The sequence below is a fragment of the Symphalangus syndactylus genome, chromosome 10 (assembly GCF_028878055.3).
Source record: "Symphalangus syndactylus isolate Jambi chromosome 10, NHGRI_mSymSyn1-v2.1_pri, whole genome shotgun sequence".
Classification (NCBI taxonomy): Eukaryota; Metazoa; Chordata; class Mammalia; order Primates; family Hylobatidae; genus Symphalangus; species Symphalangus syndactylus.
The window spans coordinates 83,191,736-83,212,306 of record NC_072432.2 but is presented as its reverse complement, the minus strand read 5'-3'; the positions used below and the strand labels follow the sequence as shown (position 1 = coordinate 83,212,306).

Below are 20,571 nucleotides of genomic sequence, written 5' to 3'. Positions count from 1 at the left end.
ATGTCATATATTCTGTTACTTGCAGCTGAGTGCACCCTGGATGTACTACTGCTTTATTTCTTCATTTTCTATCTACCCCATTGAGCTCCATAGAGCAAGGAATTGGCCTATTTTTTCATTGCCGTATCACCAGTTCTTAGAAAAGAGCCTGGTACATAGTCAATTCTTAATAAATGTCCGTTGAAAGGCCAGGTGTGGTGACTCACGATTGTAATCCCAGCACTTTGGGAGGCCGAGGCGGGCGGATCACGAGGTCAGGAGATCGAGACCACGGTGAAACCCCGTCTCTACTAAAAAATACAAAAAAATTAGCCGGGCGCGGTGGCGGGCGCCTGTAGTCCCAGCTACTCGGAGGCTGAGGCAGGAGAATGGCGTGAACCCGGGAGGCGGAGCTTGCAGTGAGCCGAGATTGCGCCACTGCACTCCAGCCCGGGCGACAGAGCGAGACTCTGTCTCAAAAAAAAATAAAAAATAAAAAAAATAAAAAATAAATGTCCGTTGAATGAATAAATGAACGAAAGAATGAATGTCAATAACCTTAATCGGCCCTCTACTTCTGTAGAATAAAGTCCAAAGGCTTAGCTGGTATTTAAGGCCCTTCATGATCTGGCCCCAGTCTATCTTTCCAGGCTAATCTTTTACCTTCACATACCCTACAACTCAGGAAAGCTGGGCTATTTCCTGTCCTTCCAAATATCCTGTCTTAGTCCATCTGTGCCACTATTACAAAATACCACAAACTGGGTCATTTAAAAGGAACAGAAATGTATTTCTTACAGTTCTCCAGGTTGGCAAGTCCAAGATCAAGGCACTGGCAGGTTCAGCTGTCTGGTGAGGGCTGCCTCCTCCAGATGGGAAGAATGTTGTGTCTTCACATAGCAGAAGGCAGAAGCGCAAGCCAGCCAAACCTGTGTGAAGCCTCTTTTATAAGGGCCTTAGTCCTATTCAGGATGGAGTAGCCCTCATGGCCTACTCACTTTTTAAGGGCCCCACCTGTTAATACTATCACACTGACAACACCTGAGTTTTGGAGGGGGCCCATTCAAACCATAGCACAGCCCTCATGCTTTTTTGTCTCCCTGGACTGGCATATGCTTCTCCTCTTCCACCTCTCTACTTTTCTCTCACTCTTCAAGCTCCAGATCTTCTCTCATAGCACTTTCTCCAATACCTTTCAGGTATAAATGCCTTTTCTATTCTGTGTTTCCTTCTCCTTTGTGCCTTTATCACTCTTACACATTTATGATAACTGTTTGGTGTACTCATCTATATTAGATTAGAAGTTCCTTGAGGCTAAGAAATTCACCCTCCTAATTTCTATGCTTTACCCTAGTAGGTAGCTAATACATTTTTGTGAGTGGAGGCAAAAATAGTATTACAGTGAGCCCATTAAAAATTTCCATTTTAAAAATAATTTAGACCCAGGAATTGGTGCAGACTGTCATGGAAGCAAAGATCGGGAGGGGAAGGAAGGGAGAGAAAGAGACTTGTTGGAAGTGTTAGGAGCAAGCACAGATGTCTTTTCTCTTGCCGATGATAGCAAAGTTCTTAATGGAAGATGATCCCAATCAATAGAGCCAGACAGCTGATTTATACAATGGCATCAAGCTGAAATCGTGGTCTTTGCATAGTGTTGTGAAAGGGGAAAAGGCTACCAAGACTGGAATAGCCAGGGGACTCCACAAGTAGATCAGTGAGTATCAGTCGGTGGTCGTAAATATGTTTCCCTACCAGCAAGCCACAGAGAAGCTCCAGAGAGCAGCCTGCTTGAGCCTGCTTGAGGCTGAGACTGACGGTGGGGCTAGTGAGGCTGCTGTATTTTGGCTGCCGCCGACGCTGCTGCCACTGGGCAGATACCGCAGTGAGGGGTCTGACCGCGCTGAGTGCTCTCGGGGATCTGGGCTCTGGCTAGGAATGAGAAGTTAAGAGAGGGAGGGCTGAGAGGTGAGCAGGACTCACCAAGGAGCTGCAAACCCAAACGAGAAATCTAGGGAGCAAAAGGAGAGGAAAAGAGTGAGCTTGAGCCAAGACATCAGGCCAAGTGGAACTGGAGGAAATGTCATCATTGGTAAAGGAGGACTTGGAGAAGAAACTGTTTAAGCCACTCTCGCAGAATCTGTACGAGTTTATTGAAATAGAGTTCTCCGTCCAGGACAGGTATTACCTCTGTGTGTCAGGTAATCTGTTCCTTCTGTTATCATTTCAAAAAGCAAGTCACCCAAAGATGCTTGGATGATAGAGGGAATTTTTTTTTTTGTATTTATTTTCCTATACAGCACGTGTACCCTCTTCTGATAAGAACTTAACTATGCCAGGTTTAAGAATTTGGGTTCTACAGAATTTTTTTAGAGTGTTAAAAATGAAAGAAAAAAACATTGTATTAGAATACTTTGGTTAATTGTGGAGAAATGAAACTGATGTGTACTTCTCCTGATTTGATTATTTTGTCTCCAATCGTTTGTTTAATTCATTTGTATGGCATGCAATTTTATTGTGTAAGAGCTCATTTTTAAAAATGCAACAGAGAGCTCTCTGTATACTTTTAAATACATTGGAGAATTGAGTTATACAGCACCATTTGCAACTAGTCTGGAAAACTGGAATTCTCCCTTTTCATCCTAGGAAAAAAACAAAGCCTTAGATTTTCTTCTGAGGGCCTTAGACTTCCTGGTGGTTTATGTGAAGACAGAAATTATATTTTAAAACTTCTTTCTCTTATAGGAAGTGTGCTCGCAAAAACAATACCTTAATGGTGAAACCAGTTCATGAAAATGGAGCTTTAAGGATAAGAAAATGTCCTCCAAACTATTTAACTAAAATAAAGATTTTTACCCTCATGTTTCTAAAATTCATAAAAATTGTCCAAAGCTAGGAACAGGCTTTTGCACTTAATTATGATTTGCCTAACCTGTGATTTCTGTGCTGAATTTAGACAGGAATGCTCATGCCATTACTGAACAGAATATACAGTATTCCCTTTTCTTGGTCCATGCCTTTTAATACTTTTCAGGGTCTTAGGAGACAAGAGCTTAGAAACTTTGTGTTCATTGTGGACTTGCCTATCTAAGGCACACACCTATTTTCAGAAAACAACTTCTTATAATTCCCTTTCTGGTAACTGACTTAGAAGGCCTTTCAAAGTTGTCAGGAGGGAGTGCTGTAAGGGAAATAGAATGTCTTTAAAGAAAGTGCCAAGAAATTTTAGAATTCTGTCATTTCTAATAAATATAGTAATATTTACCCAATAGTAACATTAGAAATATTTATCTGACACTTTAGTATATTTTGCTATATAACTACAAAGTATAGAGGGTATTCTAGAGACATAAAAAAATTAATTGGCCCAGGAAAAAGAAATTAAGTATTTTAAAAGTCAATTAAAAACAATTTAAGTAAGAAACTCTATTGTATCCTAGCCATCAAATCACTGTATCTTAAAATATTTTTACTGAATATATTAGAGAAGATGCTTATTCCAACATTAAAATGTAATAATTTTGGATTTGTTGTAATTTCCACTTTATAAAGCTGATTTCTCATTGGTAACATTAGTATACACATATTTTTAAAGAAAAACATGAAAAATTAAATAATCACAATAATTTATATATCTAACTTACCAAATATATCTTAGTTTCTCCCTCCAAACTGTGTAATTAACTAGACTTGTTCTATCTGACATGAAAAAAAAGTCTCCTAGATTTAAATGTTTGGAAATAATTCAATAATTCTGTCACGCAAGAAACAAGGAAAAAACAAGATCTTCTCAGAGATGAGGAAGACAATATTGTGCTATTCTAGATACAAGTTAACTTTATAAGCCATGTCAGTTCACTAACTTTTCACGACTCTCTTCTATATCACATCATCGATTTGAGAGCACTTTCTCCAAATGTAACACCTTTTTATGGCAATTAAAAATACATTTTGCTGGAACAGTAATTTAAAATAAGTCAGCGTGTTGCTTGAATAGTCTTGGCTTTGACCATGCTTGACTCAGATGATTTCCCTCGGTAATGAATCAAACAGATCACATCGTAATTGTTGAGACGCGAAACTCCATACTTTGAACGATGGCCACCTTCAGGGAGTAGAGTCACATTATGATTGCCTCTTTATTCCCTACAATCTAGTGCTTCTAAATTTGTGAGACTTGCAAGTCCAGTGTAGTCAAATTCCATCATGTATTTTTTCAATTAATGAAAATATGTTTAAATATGATTAAGCTTTCTATTTATATGACGAGTCTCTCTTTTGCAGGAGTCTTGCAGCCAGAGGATTGTGACTTACTGTTAAATCTTGATATTTACCTGGTTGATGTCAAAATTAGATGTCAAAAACTCAATTTCCCTTTCTGGTTTGCTAGGATGTACATGGGGGATTTCCTGGGACCTCAGCCCACTCCCACCTTAGGGTTTGCATGGTCATTTCTCCCTGGGACTAGCGTCTCCCACCTAGAACATTATCACTGGAAGTTAAAAGTAGCATCTTCTTATGAAGGAGGGAGGAGCTCTATTATGTGCTAGCACTAGAAGGGAATAAGTCACATGTGCAATGATGAGCGTGCACATGAATTAAAGAAATGCTGAAGGACTTGACATAGCATATTAAAGCATTAGCCAAAACTGGATGGAAAGTAACAGGACATAGTGGAACAGACCTTCACACACTTGGGATCAGGCAAACTTGGTGTGAAACCTGGTGCTGCTTTGCCACCCACCAGCTGTGAAATTTGGGGCAAGATAATTAGGCTCTCTGGCCTCAGTGGTGACATCCCTGAAACAGAAATAAAAATACTTATATCTGCCCACAGTGCTCCCCTGTTAAATTCTTACTAGGATAAAACCAAATGTGATACATTATATTCTAAATAAATAAAATTAAATTAAGGTTATAATATTCAGATATACAGAATAATTTATCATTAAAAATATGCTGAAATATATATATGTATATACTATAAATACATATTTATAGTAAAAACAAAATAGTAAACATGTGCATATATTTAATATAAAATAAAAAATTGATATATTGTACATTATGTTAATTTAAAATTGCATGTATATTCAGATGTTGATTATTTTTCAGTATTCTCATACTTCTAGAATAACATCTTCCATTCATAGATATTAATCTGAAAATAAATGGCATTTGCTAGAATTATAAAAATAATATGCATAAATTCTCTCTATATATATATTTTTAAGCCATACCAGAACTTCTCTGCAAACCAAAGAATCTAATAATCATTTTCAATAAGAATGTTAACAATCAGATTGTTAAATAAGAACGAGTTAATGAGAAAAGGAGGTTGCTAAAAACAATTTTAAAGACTTCATTTGGGACCACTGCTGCTACATTTGTGAATTCCTAATATCTTAACAACAGAGAGCACAATCTAAAGAATTTCTTTCTTTAAGTTGTCATTTCAGGAGATAATAGTATTGTCTGGAAGAGGTTAGTTTAATTTTTCAGCTGTGAATTGAGAACAAACTGTCCTAATACATAGTGTTTTGAAGAATTAAACATGGACTAATGTTTTAAAAAGTTTTCATATAATTAAAGATGTTATTAGCAGTAGTAGAATAACAATTATGCAGGCCAAAATATATCCAAGCAGCTATGCATATGTTCTGATTATAGAGCCAATCATAGTTTATGTGTATATTCTTTTTTATTTTTTTCAAGTTGCGGGTTTACTCAAGGCTGTTTTTTTTTTTTTCGTTTTGTTTTTTTTTTTGAGATGGAGCCTTCCTCTGTTGCCCACGCTGGAGTGCAGTGGCACGATCTTGGCTCACTGCAATCTCCGCCTCCTGGGTTCAAGGATTCTCCTGTCAAGGTTGTTTTGCTACATAATAATTTCATATCTTCCCTTTTATGACCTATAATACTTCCTTTAGTAAATATGAATAGATTTGGTTCTGCGACAACACAGAAATCTTGTGCTCAAAAAGAGAACACACTTGAAGAAATTCTAATTTGACGGTGTTTATTATTCTCTATGTTAAAAAATAATGAAAAGAAGAAATATAGGATTGATTTCCAAGAGATACATTTTATTAAAAAATAAAATATATATATCATAAAATTCACGAAACTTACTAATTGTTACTGATTGTAACAATTAATTACAATCAGAATTGTCAAATGGGGAATAGACCTTGAATATTAAAGTGGATTTTATACTTTAAAATTCTTGCTCTTTGTCTTCTAAAGGTAGAAAAAAACACTTTATTATTTTTGCTCAAGACTCTATATTTTTTTCAAGCCTCTCTCTCTCTCTCACACACACACACACACACACACACACACACACACACAAAATGCATTTGTGGAATATCACTAAATGTCTCTATGGAGGAATTTATTTTAATTTAATTTTATTTTATTTTTTGAGACAAGGTCTCACTTTGACACCCAGGCTGGAGTGCAGTGGCCTGATCTTGGCTCACTGCAGCCTCAACCTCCGGGGCTCAGGTGATTCTCCCACCTCAGCCTCCTGAGTAGCTGGGACTATAGTCATGAGCCACTGTGCTTGGCTAATTTGTTAGTGTTTTTTGTAGAGATGAGGTCTCGCTATATTGCCCAGGCTGGTCTTGAACTCCTGGCATCAAGCCATCCTGCCTCAGCCTCCCAAAGTGCTGGGATTACAAGCATGAGCCACCACACCCAGCCCTATGCAGGAATTTAAATAAAATATTCTGACTCTCCAAATCAGGGTAATTGTAGGTGAAGATTACAATATGGAAATGATGAAGCTCCCATTTGAGTCCTCTTGTTGTTACCTTGCGTTTAGCATTTAGTTCTAAAAGGGCCAGTAGCTTGGATTTTAGAGTGGGGATATTATCATTATTTCTAAAATGAACAACCCACATCACCATCATCAGTTAGTAACTTATGAGACAGATTTTCCCCGTGGCTAACCTATTACCTTGGAGATCTAAATGTGGAAATCAAGATGATCTACCAATTCTAAACTCCAAGCCATTTGCATCATTTGTAGGGTGAATAGGAGCTTGATTTCAGAGCTTTGAAGGGAGGAAGTATTTAAAATTTTTCATTATTAGCATGGCATTATTGATGATGCAATAAAAGGGATAGCTGTAAGGCATGCCTGCTGAAATGCCAGGCACAAGTCCATTTAGTACCATTTATATGCTTTATTCCTTTTAATGTTCACAACCGGCTTATGTGATAGATAAAATTCCTGTTTTACAGATGAGGAAACCATAGGTCACAAGAAGTTAAGTACCTAGTCCAAGGCCAACAGGTCATAAATCTAATTCTAAAACCCAAGTTTTTTTCCACTTTACCATATTGCTTCTAACCAGTAAGAGTAGATGCTTTTCTTAACACATTTGCCTGGCACTATGGTAAGTCCTTCACATATTTTGTCTTATTTGCCACATCTATGCATGATAAAATTGAAGCATACAGTAGCTAAATAACTTGCCCAAGATAATCAGCTGATAAGTGACTAATGGAGGCTTTAAATCCAGGTCCACTTGTGCCAAATTACTATGCAATATTACTTTTAGTAGGGGCACTGAGAAATGCTAGATTGGAGCTCATAAAGCCAAACCTTGCATATGCCTCCTTGGATGTCCCTTCTTTCTTGGTGCTTCTATTCCCTCAAAATTACTTTCCTTCTCTTTCATTCTATCTCCCATTCTGTAAAAACATCAGCAACTCACGTCCTTACTTGCTTATAACCAATCTTTTTCATTTTAAAGACACTCAGTGTAGCCCAAAATTGGATTTTAAAAAATATTTCTAAAGAAAAATATTATTTGAAAATTACTCTTTTGGCCAGGCATGGTGGCTCACACTTCTAATCCCAGCACTTTGGGAGGCCAAGGTGAGCATCCGGATCACCTGAGGTCAGGAGTTTGAGACAAGCCTGGCCAACATGGTGAAACTCTGTCTCTACTAAAAATACAAAAACTAGCTGTGTGTGGTGGTGGGTGCCTGTAATCCCAGCTACTCAGGAGGCTGAGGCAGGAGCATCGCTTGAACCCAGGAGGCAGAGGTTGCAGTGAGTCGAGATTGTGCTGTTGCACTCCAGCCTGGGCGACAAGAGTGAAACTCCATCTCAAAAGAAAAAAAAAAGAAAAAAAGAAAATTACTCTTTTGATGAAAGTAATGATAGTCTTCTCAGGGACCCAAGACAGCACCATATACGTTGTAACATTTCACTGATGCTGCTTTTCTTCAATATCTCATAGTAATTTCTCTCCATTATTTAACTTAAATGATGAAAACAATTGTATAACAATAGGATGTAAAAGAAGAGTTGTTTCTTTAAAGCATTCTGTGCAACTTACTTGCGAGCTACTGTTTTCTTCTATTCTGCCAAGTTATATTGAATCAATCGGGCAATGTTCCTTCCATTTAGCCTCATGAATAATAGTGACTATTTTACCATGGTAATAGAGGCATTTATTAATGACAAAGTTTATTTTAAAATTTAAAGTGAAAATAAATGATTGGCATGAAGTTAAAATTATAATTCTGAAAATGCTGACTAAAATTAAAACTAGAACAGATTAACTCTGAAATTCCCTGAGTCTATAGATATTACTCACTAAATCATAGTTCGATAATGGAAACTCTGATGTAACTGAAAACAACTCTCTAACATTTTGATTATATAAACACATTTCTGTTTTAAGACAATGTGGTAGGTTTCCACTTTGCCACTGCATTAATGTGGATACGGCCATTTAATTTTAGCTGGCAGCAAAGCTCAAGTGTGGAAATTAGGGATTGGGTTGACTCCAGGCTAAGTAGACTTCTTTGGCTTGTGGCTAAAGACAATTCTTGGAGACTCCTTAGCTACAAAGGAAGCTGTTTTGTCAAAAGGTTAACTTTTAAAGAATGCTCTTTTACTTTCTTAGTTTGGTGTTAATGGGACAGTGACCATCAATGTAAGAAAATGTGATGACTCGTAGGACTCACCTTCTTCACGTCTCTTCTCTCCATTCCCCACCTCCAACCTATCCTTTATGGAAGATCACAAAATAAGTTTCTGAAGCTTAAAAGCTCAGTCTGTCCATTCACTTTAAATCCTTCGGTGACAACTTCTCTCTCTTATACAGAGAAATGCATGGCTTTCAGAATAACCTTTGATCTTCTCAGCCTGGTATTCTAGACCTCTCAGGAACTAGTCTTGCCTAACTTGTTCCCTGCCACCTGTCCACCCTCACACCTCATGCCAGCAATACCAGATGCTTTTAATGACTTAAAAGTGTCAAGTATTTCATGCCTTTGTGTGAATGCTTTTCTAGAACTACCTTTACCCATCTTCATTCTGCTAACTTCTACTGCCCTTTACAACTCAGGTTACCTCTCTCAGGAAGCTCTCCCAGACCCCCACTTGGATGAAGACATCCTTCCTCCACGTTCCTCAGTTACTTTGTCTATTTCTTATTTGCAGAACTGTGAGCACAGGTTTTCTTTCTGAAGACCCCACTCCCTACAATCTCAGTGACAGCAGGAATGATGCCTTGTGAGATTTAATGTTCTCAATTCCTAACACAGTGCTTGGTACAAAAAGGGCACTCAAATATTTACCAATTTAATGAGATGAATGAGTGGCCTACAAATGACCATAACATGCTTTTCATAACATGTAGATGAGGTAGTGGAATTTGCTCCATGAAAATTACATTTTTCATACCTCCCCAACCCCATTCTCTCCCACCCCCTAAGCAGCATGTGAGACAGCTAGCTGGAGCAAGAACATACTCCTTTGGTTCTGGGGTACAGCTTCTTCCTGGGCATACAACTGCCTCCTGGTGGAGGAAAATGTCTCCAAGATCTTGTCCTTAGTAAGCACGACAGATTCAAGTGTGCCTCCATTTCACCACCTCTGCCTAACAGCTTCACTTTTAATCCTTTCGTCTTCCCAGGGCTAACATCTACACCAGTGGAGATGGAACCTTTTTAGTGCTAGAGATGGATAGATGGGCAGAAGCCCACCAACTTTGGCACATGGTCAGAGGGATCACAGATTCTACACTAGCTCATTGACCCCAAGTTAAGATCTTCTGCTTGAGGTCCTCTCCAGAAGATGTGCCTTAGTCACTCCCTCTGCCTCCAAAATGTATAATCCCTCCTCTTCCAAATTCCTGGAATATGTGATCTCTATCATAGCCTTTAGTCTTCCTTCCTATTACCTTTGTAAATCCTACCTAACCTTGAGGCTGGCACACAATGTGCACTCAAATAGTGTTAGTGCATGAAGGAGTCCTCTGCAAGTTGTCTTCTGCCCTCAGCATTCTAGAGAAACTGCCTTCATGGAGGAAATTCATGATCTTCCAAGTCAGATTCAGTGCTAGGGCTGAACTCTGCCTTACCTAATAAAGGGACTTCATGTGATTGTCTCCAAACCTTTAAACTTCACCATCCTCTTGATTCCCACAGCATTACACAGCTGGGCCTGTCTCTCAGACCCCTTCTCAGACGTCTTTCCTGGCATCTATTTTTCTTCTTCTCACTTTCTTTCACCTCCTTCCTCTGCTCTTTTCTCTACAAATTTGGTTTGTTGGCCAGACATGGTGACTCTCACCTATAATCCCAACATTTTGAGAGGCTGAGGCAGCAGCATGGCTTGAGGCCAAGAGTTTGAGACCACTATCACTATCACTGGGTAATACAGTGAGACCCGTCTCTACAAAAAATATTAAAAAAATTAGCCAGGCATAGTGGTGCATTCCTGTAGTCTCAGCTACTCAGGAGGCTGAAGTGGAAGTATGCTTGAGCCCAGGAGGTTGAGGCTGCTGTGAGCCATGATCATGCCACTGTACTCCAGCCTGGGGAACAGAGTGAGACCCTCTTTCAAAATGAAAAACAAACAAACAAACAACAAAAAACTGGCCTCGGAAACCTTTCCACACAAAAAAAACCCAAGTATCTCCATTCCTAAACTACAAAACTTCCATCTCATTCTCTTTTGAGATAATTTGTGGCTACTTCAACTGTATGTCAAAAACAAAACTCATTTTTCCACCCAACCAACTGACCCTCTCTACTTTCCTATTTGGGTTTGTATTCAGTGTTTGGTTTTCATCCAGTGTTATTTCCATCCAGTGTTATTCTAAAATCTTACTTGTATTTTCCACTTCTTTATCCATGACCCATATCCCATGCCCAGGTTACTACAACAGCCTCTTAAAACAAACAAAACAAAACAAAACATTTTTAACAGTTACTGTAAACCAGGCACTATCCTAAGTTCTTTATATATTTTGTCTACTTTAGTCTTTACACCCTATGAATTTGTATCATTCTGATGTCTATTTTACAACATAAGAAAAGTGAGGTTTAATCTCTCTAGAGAATAAATCATTTACTTAGACCACACTGTTAAGAGGTGGTGTCATGATTTAATTCCAGAATGTCTAGTGCCAGAACTCACTAAGCTGCATTGCATTTTCCAGGGTCCTCCAGTTCCTCTTTCATTTCTTCTTCCGTGTATCCTGTACATCACTGCTGCCAGAAAAATTCTTCTTTAATAGAGTACCATTTTATTAGTCTTTTGCTACCGAAGGAGGGAGATTTAATGAACAGATATTGCTATAAGAGCTTTCGCTGAACACCCGACACAGTGCCTTCTTCTGAGACTTGTCAGACTGCTCCTACTCCCTTCTCCTGAGGACTGAGCTCCGTCATCAACTCTCAGCTCAACTGGCTGCCTTGATTTCAGTATCACTGGCACCTTTAGGCAATGGATGCTCCCTTTGCTAGACCCAGTACTAGAGCCCTTACTATAATAGGTCAGCCTCACATCACTCCATCCAGAAAAGAGAATTCAGACACAGGTCCAAAGTGGTTTCTGTTGCATTTCAAATCCAGGGTCTTTCAAAACATTTTCACAACCTTCTGTACCTAGTGAATCCTACTGCCCACATATCTTAATATCAACCAACCCATGCAGTCCACTTTCTTTGATTCTACCTGGTGATGTTAACTTCTATTGCTGATGCATTTCCACATGCTGTCCTTCACCTAGAAATGTCTGCAGTATGACCCCTGTCTTTTCAAAATTTAAGCCCCATCTCAAATTCTATTTCATTTGTAATTCCTGCCTTAACTACTCCAATCCTTTCCCTTCTCAGAACTCCTATTGAAATGTAGTCTGCTCCACATTACTTATCTTTCACTATGATTATACTGCGATATATTGTTTCATGTCTACAGCGCTAGGAGAGCATGTCAAAGTGATGCTTTCCAGAACCAAGAGAGAGTCTTCCCCCCCGAGAAAAAATTCCAGAGTCACTCTTAGAAGACAGACCCAGCTTGCAACTCTCTAAGTAACATTACTCATCTTGAAGGGAAATCTTAGGCATTCGATCCCCACCTGCCACCTCTTTATAATATGCTATTGTATGTGACATGTGTGTTAGCCTTGTCTCCCCAGTGAAACCATAAATTTTTAGAGGGCAGGGACCATGTCTTTTACTTGTATCCCCTGTGGCATCTATTACAGTTCTATCATGCAAGTAGCAAATACTCAGTAAATAGTCCTTTATTATATTAACTCATTGATAATTTTCAACTTAAGAGCTCTATGCTCAAATATTGATTCTTCTGATGTGTGTATATATAAGACCAAATGATTTTAAGACCAAAAAAGCATTTCCCTCATTTTGTTCCCACAAAATAAGCAAAAATTTTCCCATATCTTTCAAAGTATAGTACTAAAACCTTTTGTGCAAATGGCACATTTTGAATACTAGAATTTGAGAGACACACTTGAGAGGATTACAATCTCGAGCACTACCAAGCGGGTTAACGATAGCTGCGATGCAAGCATTTCTACATCGTAAGTCTCAGAGTGAATTTAAAGGCAAGTGTCCACAGTTACTGCAGTATTTGCTTGGCCACTCACTCTTCAACACTGTGTTGCTGTAAAGCAGTACTGTTTACTTCCATGACCTCACTTTCTTATATTGTCATAAATTAAAATTCCAACCTGTTCTGATAAACACTTGGCACTGACTGCATGCTAAGGCTAAGCCTCTTATTTCCTGCCCCAAGATGAATCCTATTCTCTACCACAATGCTCAGAGCTCAAAGCACGTAGCTCAGTGTTCTATTTAACAGACATTACTGTGGCAGTATGTAACCACAACTGTAGCAAAAATAAAGTTAATACATTGAGCAAATTTGGGGGCATACTGTGAAGACTCAGATACATCAGGACTCACAATTGAGGTGCAGCTATAATGTGGGTTCAAGGTCATTTTATTAAAAGGGGATACATAAATACCAAAAAGTATGACTTGAATAATTTATTAGCTTCTAAGATTTTATGTAAACTAAGTATTTTTCTGTCCTACAGTGACCAAAAAGGAAGAAGTAAAAATAATCATGGTGAAACACTACAGAATAGGTTTAGATGAAAAATATGAAGTAACAAAAAAGTGGTCTTTGAACGATCTGCAGATGATTGATGGAAAAGAAGCAGATACTGTAAGTGTTACATTTTATAAGGAGATGTGGAATCAATATGCTGGAGATCTTTATGTTCAATATCCTGCTTCATATATTCTTGGCATGTACTAAGTGTTAAGATGACATTATATTGTTCGTAAGTGGCATAGTTTAATCTACTGGGATGATGTACTGGTTTTTTGATTCTGTTTTTATGAGTTTCAAGTGGAATTTTGTCTATTAAATTTAAAAGCACCTTTCCCAAGGGCCTCTTAAAAGGGTAAACACAATCTACCAGTCAATCCTGAAAATTTAAATGCCACTTTTCCAAATATATGATGCTTCTACCATCACTTTCTCCCCACCACAATTTCCTCTATAAATTTAGGGGATTTCTTCCCTCATCTTCAAATTTTACTGTCAGCAAGCCCACTTCATTCTCTAGAAGGATGGAAATCCTATAATCTTAGAGTTGAAAGTGGAGAAAGAGTAGATACTACAATGTCCCCACCTGACCCCTAACAAGTGATTTTCAGTCTGTTTTTGAACTCTGCTGTTGATGGAGAACCCTTCCCCCTTGAACTTTCTACCTCCACAATGCTTAAGTACTGGCTCCTGAGGCTTCAAATGCCCAATTACCTTAACTGTTACCCAGATTTCCCATTGAGTAAAGTCCTATTGACTCTCTGCCCTCATACACTCATTATGGCATGGGTGGAAATGTATTATAACCATAATCCTACAAACTGCAATTGTGGGTTACTCTGAATTCCCTCTAGACGGAAAGCTCCTTAAAAATTAGGACCATGGTTTTCATCCTTTATCATAGCCTGATAAGATGATAGGCACTCAATAAGTCTTTGTAGTGTTATTGTTGAATGAATTAGAACTTTAAGCCCATTTATTCTTAATCTTTTTTTTTTTTTTTTTGAGACAGAGTCTCGCACTGTCGCCCAGGCTGGAGGGCAGTGGCGCAATCTCGGCTCACTGCAAGCTCTGCCTCCCGGGTTCACGCCATTCTCCTGCCTCAGCCTCCCAAGTAGCTGGGACTACAGGCACCCGCCACCACGCCAAGCTAATTTTTTGTATTTTTTTTAGTAGAGACGGGGTTTCACCATGTTAGCTAGGATGGTCTCGATCTCCTGACCTCGTGATCCACCCGCCTTGGCCTCCCAAAGTGCTGGGATTACAGGCGTGAGCCACCGCGCCCGGCCATTCTTAATCTTAATAAATGCCATAGTCTTCATTTGGGCTATTGTTCCAACCTTTAAAATCTTCTAATATCGTTATTTTTTTAATATCATTATAGTATGATTCAGATTTAATGAGCACAACATTTAGGACTTCATCCAAGTCATTAATAAAATTGATGAGGCAGGCAGGGCCAAGTATGTACCTCTAGATCTTTGATGGTTACCATTACTACTGCTAGTAGTACTGTTACTTGCTACCATCAATATTCAGTAAACTCTTATGAGGTGCCAGAAACCAAGCTAAGCTCCTTTCATGTATATTTTTACATAATCACCATAAAGCCTCTTGAATTGGATTCTATTTATTCCATTTTACAGATGAAGAAAATGAGACTTAAAGAGATTGACTTGCCCAAGGTGAAATAGCTATTAAGTGGTAGAGCTAGACTTTACCCAGAAATCTATTAATTTGCCTTCTTTGGATTGGTTGTAGAAAGCCTGTACAAATTCATATATTCACTTATTACTTCATTAATTTATTGAGAATTTATTGTATACCAGGCCCCGCTAGGCTCTGAGGATACAGTAGAGAATTAGCCAAAAGCACTTATCTCTGCCTCAATTATTCATCTAATCTGAATATCTAAAATTTGTCATTTACTAAAATCAACATATACTATCTGCTATTACCTGGACTTTTCAACTTAAAAACCTTTTTAAAAAAGTTGGTGTGTTTGACATGACTTCTTGGCAAAAGAATGCTGGATTTCATTGCTGTTTCCTAAATATTCATGTAACACTTTTCTGACAATATGTTCTACCTAAATGTTTGATGCTTAGGAAATGGTTAAATATATTATTACATATTTATATGATAGAATATTATACAGCCATTATAAAATATGCTTTCAAAAGAATATCTCAGAACACAATTTTTCAGCCACTTAACCAGTTTTCTAAAAATCAGCTAAATATAAAACTTTTCTAAAGTATTACGTCAGTTTTGTATATTTAGTTTGTCATGTTATTGAAATATGAATCTTAATGTTTTTACAAAAAATACATGTCAGTATATGTATATATGTATATACATGTATATGTAAAACAAACCAGTACTTTAATAAGTTACCTCTGTGATAAGATTACAAATTTTTTAATTATTATTTTCTGTTTTATATTTTTCTGTACTTGTCAAATTTCTATAATACTGCATTTAATTTGATCATAAGTGCAGGTCAGGTTCACTATCTGTAGTTTCAAGAACTAGCCCCACAAATTAACTATCCCCACCAATCTTTGGCCCATTTTTCTTGTCTTTTTTCTCCAGCTCTCAAATATTATTGATGTTATCATTGATTTTTACAAGTTTGCTCAATGGCCAGGATTATATTCACCAGGACTGTCAATTTAGATTCATTTCAAATCAACTAACTGTGCTCTATTTTTTCCTCACTTTTCATGGCCTTTAATTCCATCCCAACATTGTTGATTCTTCCCTTTTCCCTTTCCAATTTGAAGATTATCTTTCATAGTGAACAAGATACAAAATATAGGTTGAGTATTTCTGGTTTTCTCATCGCTTTAAGACCTAAAATATTAAATTGCCAGAAGAAAAACCATAATATCCAAAGAGTAGTGCTTGCAAGATTTATTTTCTACGGATGAAGCAAAAATATCCTGACTGTTCTGAGAATTTCTACTTCTCTTCTTTGAAATCAAATCCTTGGGGGTCAGCATTTATTACATTTTTTACATTTACATGATTGCATTTCATTTACAATAAATGTAATAATTTACATTATTACATGTATTACATTTACATATCAATAGCAATGATACAGTTTTATAGAGAGCAATTTTGAGCCAAAAAGTTGTCAACTTTAAAATGGAATGGAATTGAAACTGTAGTCAATTTATAAAGCAGAAATCGGGGATTTGGAGACTGGTGCAACAGGAGACAGGATGATGTAGCAAAAATTGAGCTTGTGCTGATTGAGATCTTGGGTTTTGTCCTGGCTCTGCCAATAACTAAATGTGTGACCTGGACTTCATATCTCTGGAAACTACTGTGTTATCCCAGCTAAAAACATATCAATAAATGATTCCTGAGATCCCTTTTAGTTCTAGCATTCTATCAAAAGAGAGAGAGACAGAGATAGGCAGATTTGTATCCTTGTGCATGCATACTCAGGCTCCAATTATTACTCTAAAGGAAAATATCACTCTTTTGCAATTATCTCAAAGGCATGAGGGGTATTTTCTACCTGATGAGGAGCAAATGTTTACAAGAGAACACTCCCTAAGGAGCATGATTGGTATCTGGTGATGCAATGGATGTGATTTCCCTTTATGGAGATTCTTGGCAGAACTGTCTTTCAAGCTGTAGTTATGAGCATCAGAAAAAAAAAATTGTGAATGTGACTATAAAAGTGCTGCGCTTAAAAACCACACCTTTATCCATTTTTTTAAGTATGACTATGGTTTTTTAATTTTTATTTTATTTATTTCTTTTTATTTCAGTAGGTTTTTGAGAAGCAGGTGGTGTCTGGTTACATGAATACGTTCTTTAGTGGTGATTTCTGAGATTTTGATGCACCCATCACCCAAGCAGTGTAACTGTACCCAATGTGTAGTCTTTTATCCCTCACTGCTCCTCCTACCCTTTCCCTGAGTCCCCAAAGTCCGTTGCGTCATTCTTACGCTTTTGCATACTCATAACTTAACTCCCACTTATGAGTGAGAATATATGATGTTTGGTTTTCCATTCCTGAGTTACTTCCCTTAGAATAATGGTCTCCAATTCCATCCAGGTTGCTGTAAATGACATTATTTCATTCCTTTTTACGGCTGAGTAGTATTCCATGATATATATATTATATAAATCATAATATACGTTACATATATTATTATTTCTTTATCCACTCATTGGTTGATGGGCATTTGGGCTGGTTCCATATTTTTGCAATTGCAAACTGTGCTACTATAAACATGCACGTGTAAGTATCTTTTTCATATAATGACTTCTTTCCATCTGGGTAGAAACCCAGGAGTCAGATTGCTGGATCAAATGGTAGTTCTACTTTTAGTTCTTTAACGAATCTCCCTCTTCTTTTCCATAGTGGTTGTGCTAGTTTACATTCCCACCAGCAGTGTAAAAGTGTTCCCTTTTCACCACATCCATGCCAACATCTACTATTTTTTGATTTTTTGATTATGATCATTCTTGCAGGAGTAAGGTGGTATTGCATAGTGGTTTTTATTTGCATTTCTCTGATCATTAGTGATATTGAGCATTTTTTCATGTTTGTTGGCCATTTGTATATCTTCTTTTAAGAATTGCCTATTCATGTCCTTAGCCCACTTTTTGATCAAATTGTTTGTTTTTTTCTTGATGATTTGTTTGAGTTCCTTGTAGACTCTGGATATTAGTCCTTTCTTGGATGTATACATTGCAAAGATTTTCTCCCACACTGTGGGTTGTCTGTTTACTCCGCTGATTATTTCTTTTGCTCTGCAGAAGTAAAAGCATGATTAGGTTTTGTTTTTAACTTTTTTAAATGGTAATATCACAATCTTTAGGAACTATCATTTATTAAGCTCCACACTCATTTATATGATATTCTCATGTAAATTTCACAGCAGTACTATCTAAAATAAGGAGAAAAATGAGTCAGATCAGATAAGCATTTTGCCCGTGGAACAATCAAAATGGTTGTCTAACTTTAAAATTCATCCTCTATTTCCTGCCTCCTGCAAGAATTTTCTTATTTAAAAAACAAATTGCAAATATGTAAGTTGCTTGTATACGATGTTACATACTACATGCTGGTGAATTATTAGTACTCCTGTTTGGCTGAGTCCTCTGCCTATTTGTTATTTAGGGCAATGTTTGCCTCCACTTCTCCTTTCTTAGGACCACTTCAGGTCAGTTCAACACACATTTGTTACGAAATTAGTAGTCATCATGCATAAGTACTATGAACATGATGATAAATAATGCAAAATATCTGTCTTAAAGAAGAGTTAGGAGTTAGGCAGATAATGAATGTGAAAGCATTTTGTAAACTTTTTAAATGCAAGGCATCATTGTTACTGCTATTAACAGTAGCAATTATTATTTTAACATGTAGGACCTAGATCAGGTTTGGTTTCCACTTTTTCTTGAAACATTTCTGCTACAGATACAGTAAGAGCCTAGAGGCAGTCTTTAGTAAATTTGTCAGTTTCAGTAGAATGATTTGATAGTCCTTGCTATTAACTTCAAAAGTAATTCCTTGCTGTAAACTTCAAAGACAGCAAATTGGTGATCTGTAGCATGCCAATGGCTAGCTATCATGGATTTCTTCCTTCTACCTTTGAAATAGCACAAGGAACCAACCTCCTACTAAAAAGGGAGAGAAACCTTTTCTGTTTTCCAGAAGTCTGTGAGTTTATTCTCTGCTTTATTTATTTATTCCCTACTCATCCTCTCCAATTCATTATATTGAGAAGACTTAATAACCACACAGTCTGAGGCACATTTTATTTGTATAATTGAAAAAACATAGATGCTTCAAAAATAGCCTTTCTTATTGTTGATTTTTAGAAGCAATTACTTTGAAATAGGTAGCTTTGGAAAGCCCATTTGTAGATTTTAGAAATATGTTTGATACTGATGCTTTACAATCAATAAACATATCCAAGAGAATATGAGAGTATCCAGGAAACCTAACTACTTTCTTGGCTACCCAACTAAATCATGTCTCTCATTCTCTTCCAGGACAATCCATTTTTTGATCTGCACTTCAAGAAAGTGTACAGTTTGGAAGCATATAGCTGTGCTTCTAAATATGCCTTTGCTCGAACTGTAAATAAGCTGAATCATGCATATCTTAAGAAAGACTTACAGATCGTGAACTTTGATTCTACATACATTAATGATGATTCCATTTGGTCCTCCAACAATAAGGATTGTTTGGTCCTTATGAGAATATGCTTTTATGCTTTCAATCTTGTGTGCTTGTCCCTATGTCCCTTGCCACTCTGAAGCTGTGTACCACGTTCCTTCATCAGTGACCTATGAAAATCGTTTCCCAAGTAAATACTGATTGTCATAATTTTGTTTTTCCTTCATCAGTGATTATTATAATTTAAATAAAAATAAAGTAATGCTTTGTGAATTGCAGTGAAATGCATTTTAATGTAATCATTCAACATTCAAGACTTCTTGCCAATGTGATCCTTGATAACTTAACTTTGGTAGGAACTGGGTGGTTTTGACTAAATTAGTATTCTCCTAAAGAGTGTGAAGAAAAACCATAAAAGACCTAAGTATGTGGAAAAACACCTTGTGTTCATGGATAAGAAGACTTAATATCATCAAGATGTCAATACTACCAAAAGTGATCAGCAGATTCAATGCAATTACTATGAAATTTCCAACAGCCTTTGTTGCAGAAATGGAAAAGTTGATCCTCAAAATTCATATGGAATTTCAAGGGGTCCCAAATAGATAAAGAAAAAGAAGTATAAGACAAAGAAGTACAAAGTTGGAGAACTCACACTTCTTGATTTCAAAACTTATTATTAAAGCTATAGTAATCAAAACAGTGTGGTACCTATATAAGGAAAAACCTATACACCAATGGAACAGAATTGAGAGTTCAGAAATAAACTCATACATTTATGGTCAACTATTTTTGACAAGGGTGCCAAGTCCATTCAAAAAGGAAAGAATAATCTCTTCAACAAATTGTCCTGGGATGACTGTATATCTACATATAAAAGAATTAAGCCGGACCCCTACCTCACACCATATACAAAAATTAACTAAAAACATAAAACAAGAACAAAACATAGAGGTAAATGGGCAATGGGTTTTTGTGACATTAAAAGCATGAGCAAAAAAAAAAAAGATAAATTGGACTTTATTAAAATTAAAATCTTTTTGCATCAAAGG

At 37.0% G+C, this 20,571-nt stretch overlaps 1 protein-coding gene across 1 annotated transcript; it reads left to right on the top strand.

Annotated features, from left to right (window-relative positions):
* Positions 1–1,818: 1,818 nt before the first annotated feature.
* EXOC1L (exocyst complex component 1 like) lies at positions 1,819–19,797 on the top strand. Its single transcript, XM_055294646.2, has 3 exons — positions 1,819–2,177; positions 13,349–13,479; positions 19,393–19,797. The coding sequence occupies exons 1-3, from the start codon at positions 2,057–2,059 to the stop codon at positions 19,657–19,659; spliced, it is 519 nt and encodes a 172-aa protein (XP_055150621.1). The 5' UTR covers positions 1,819–2,056; the 3' UTR covers positions 19,660–19,797.
* Positions 19,798–20,571: the final 774 nt, after the last annotated feature.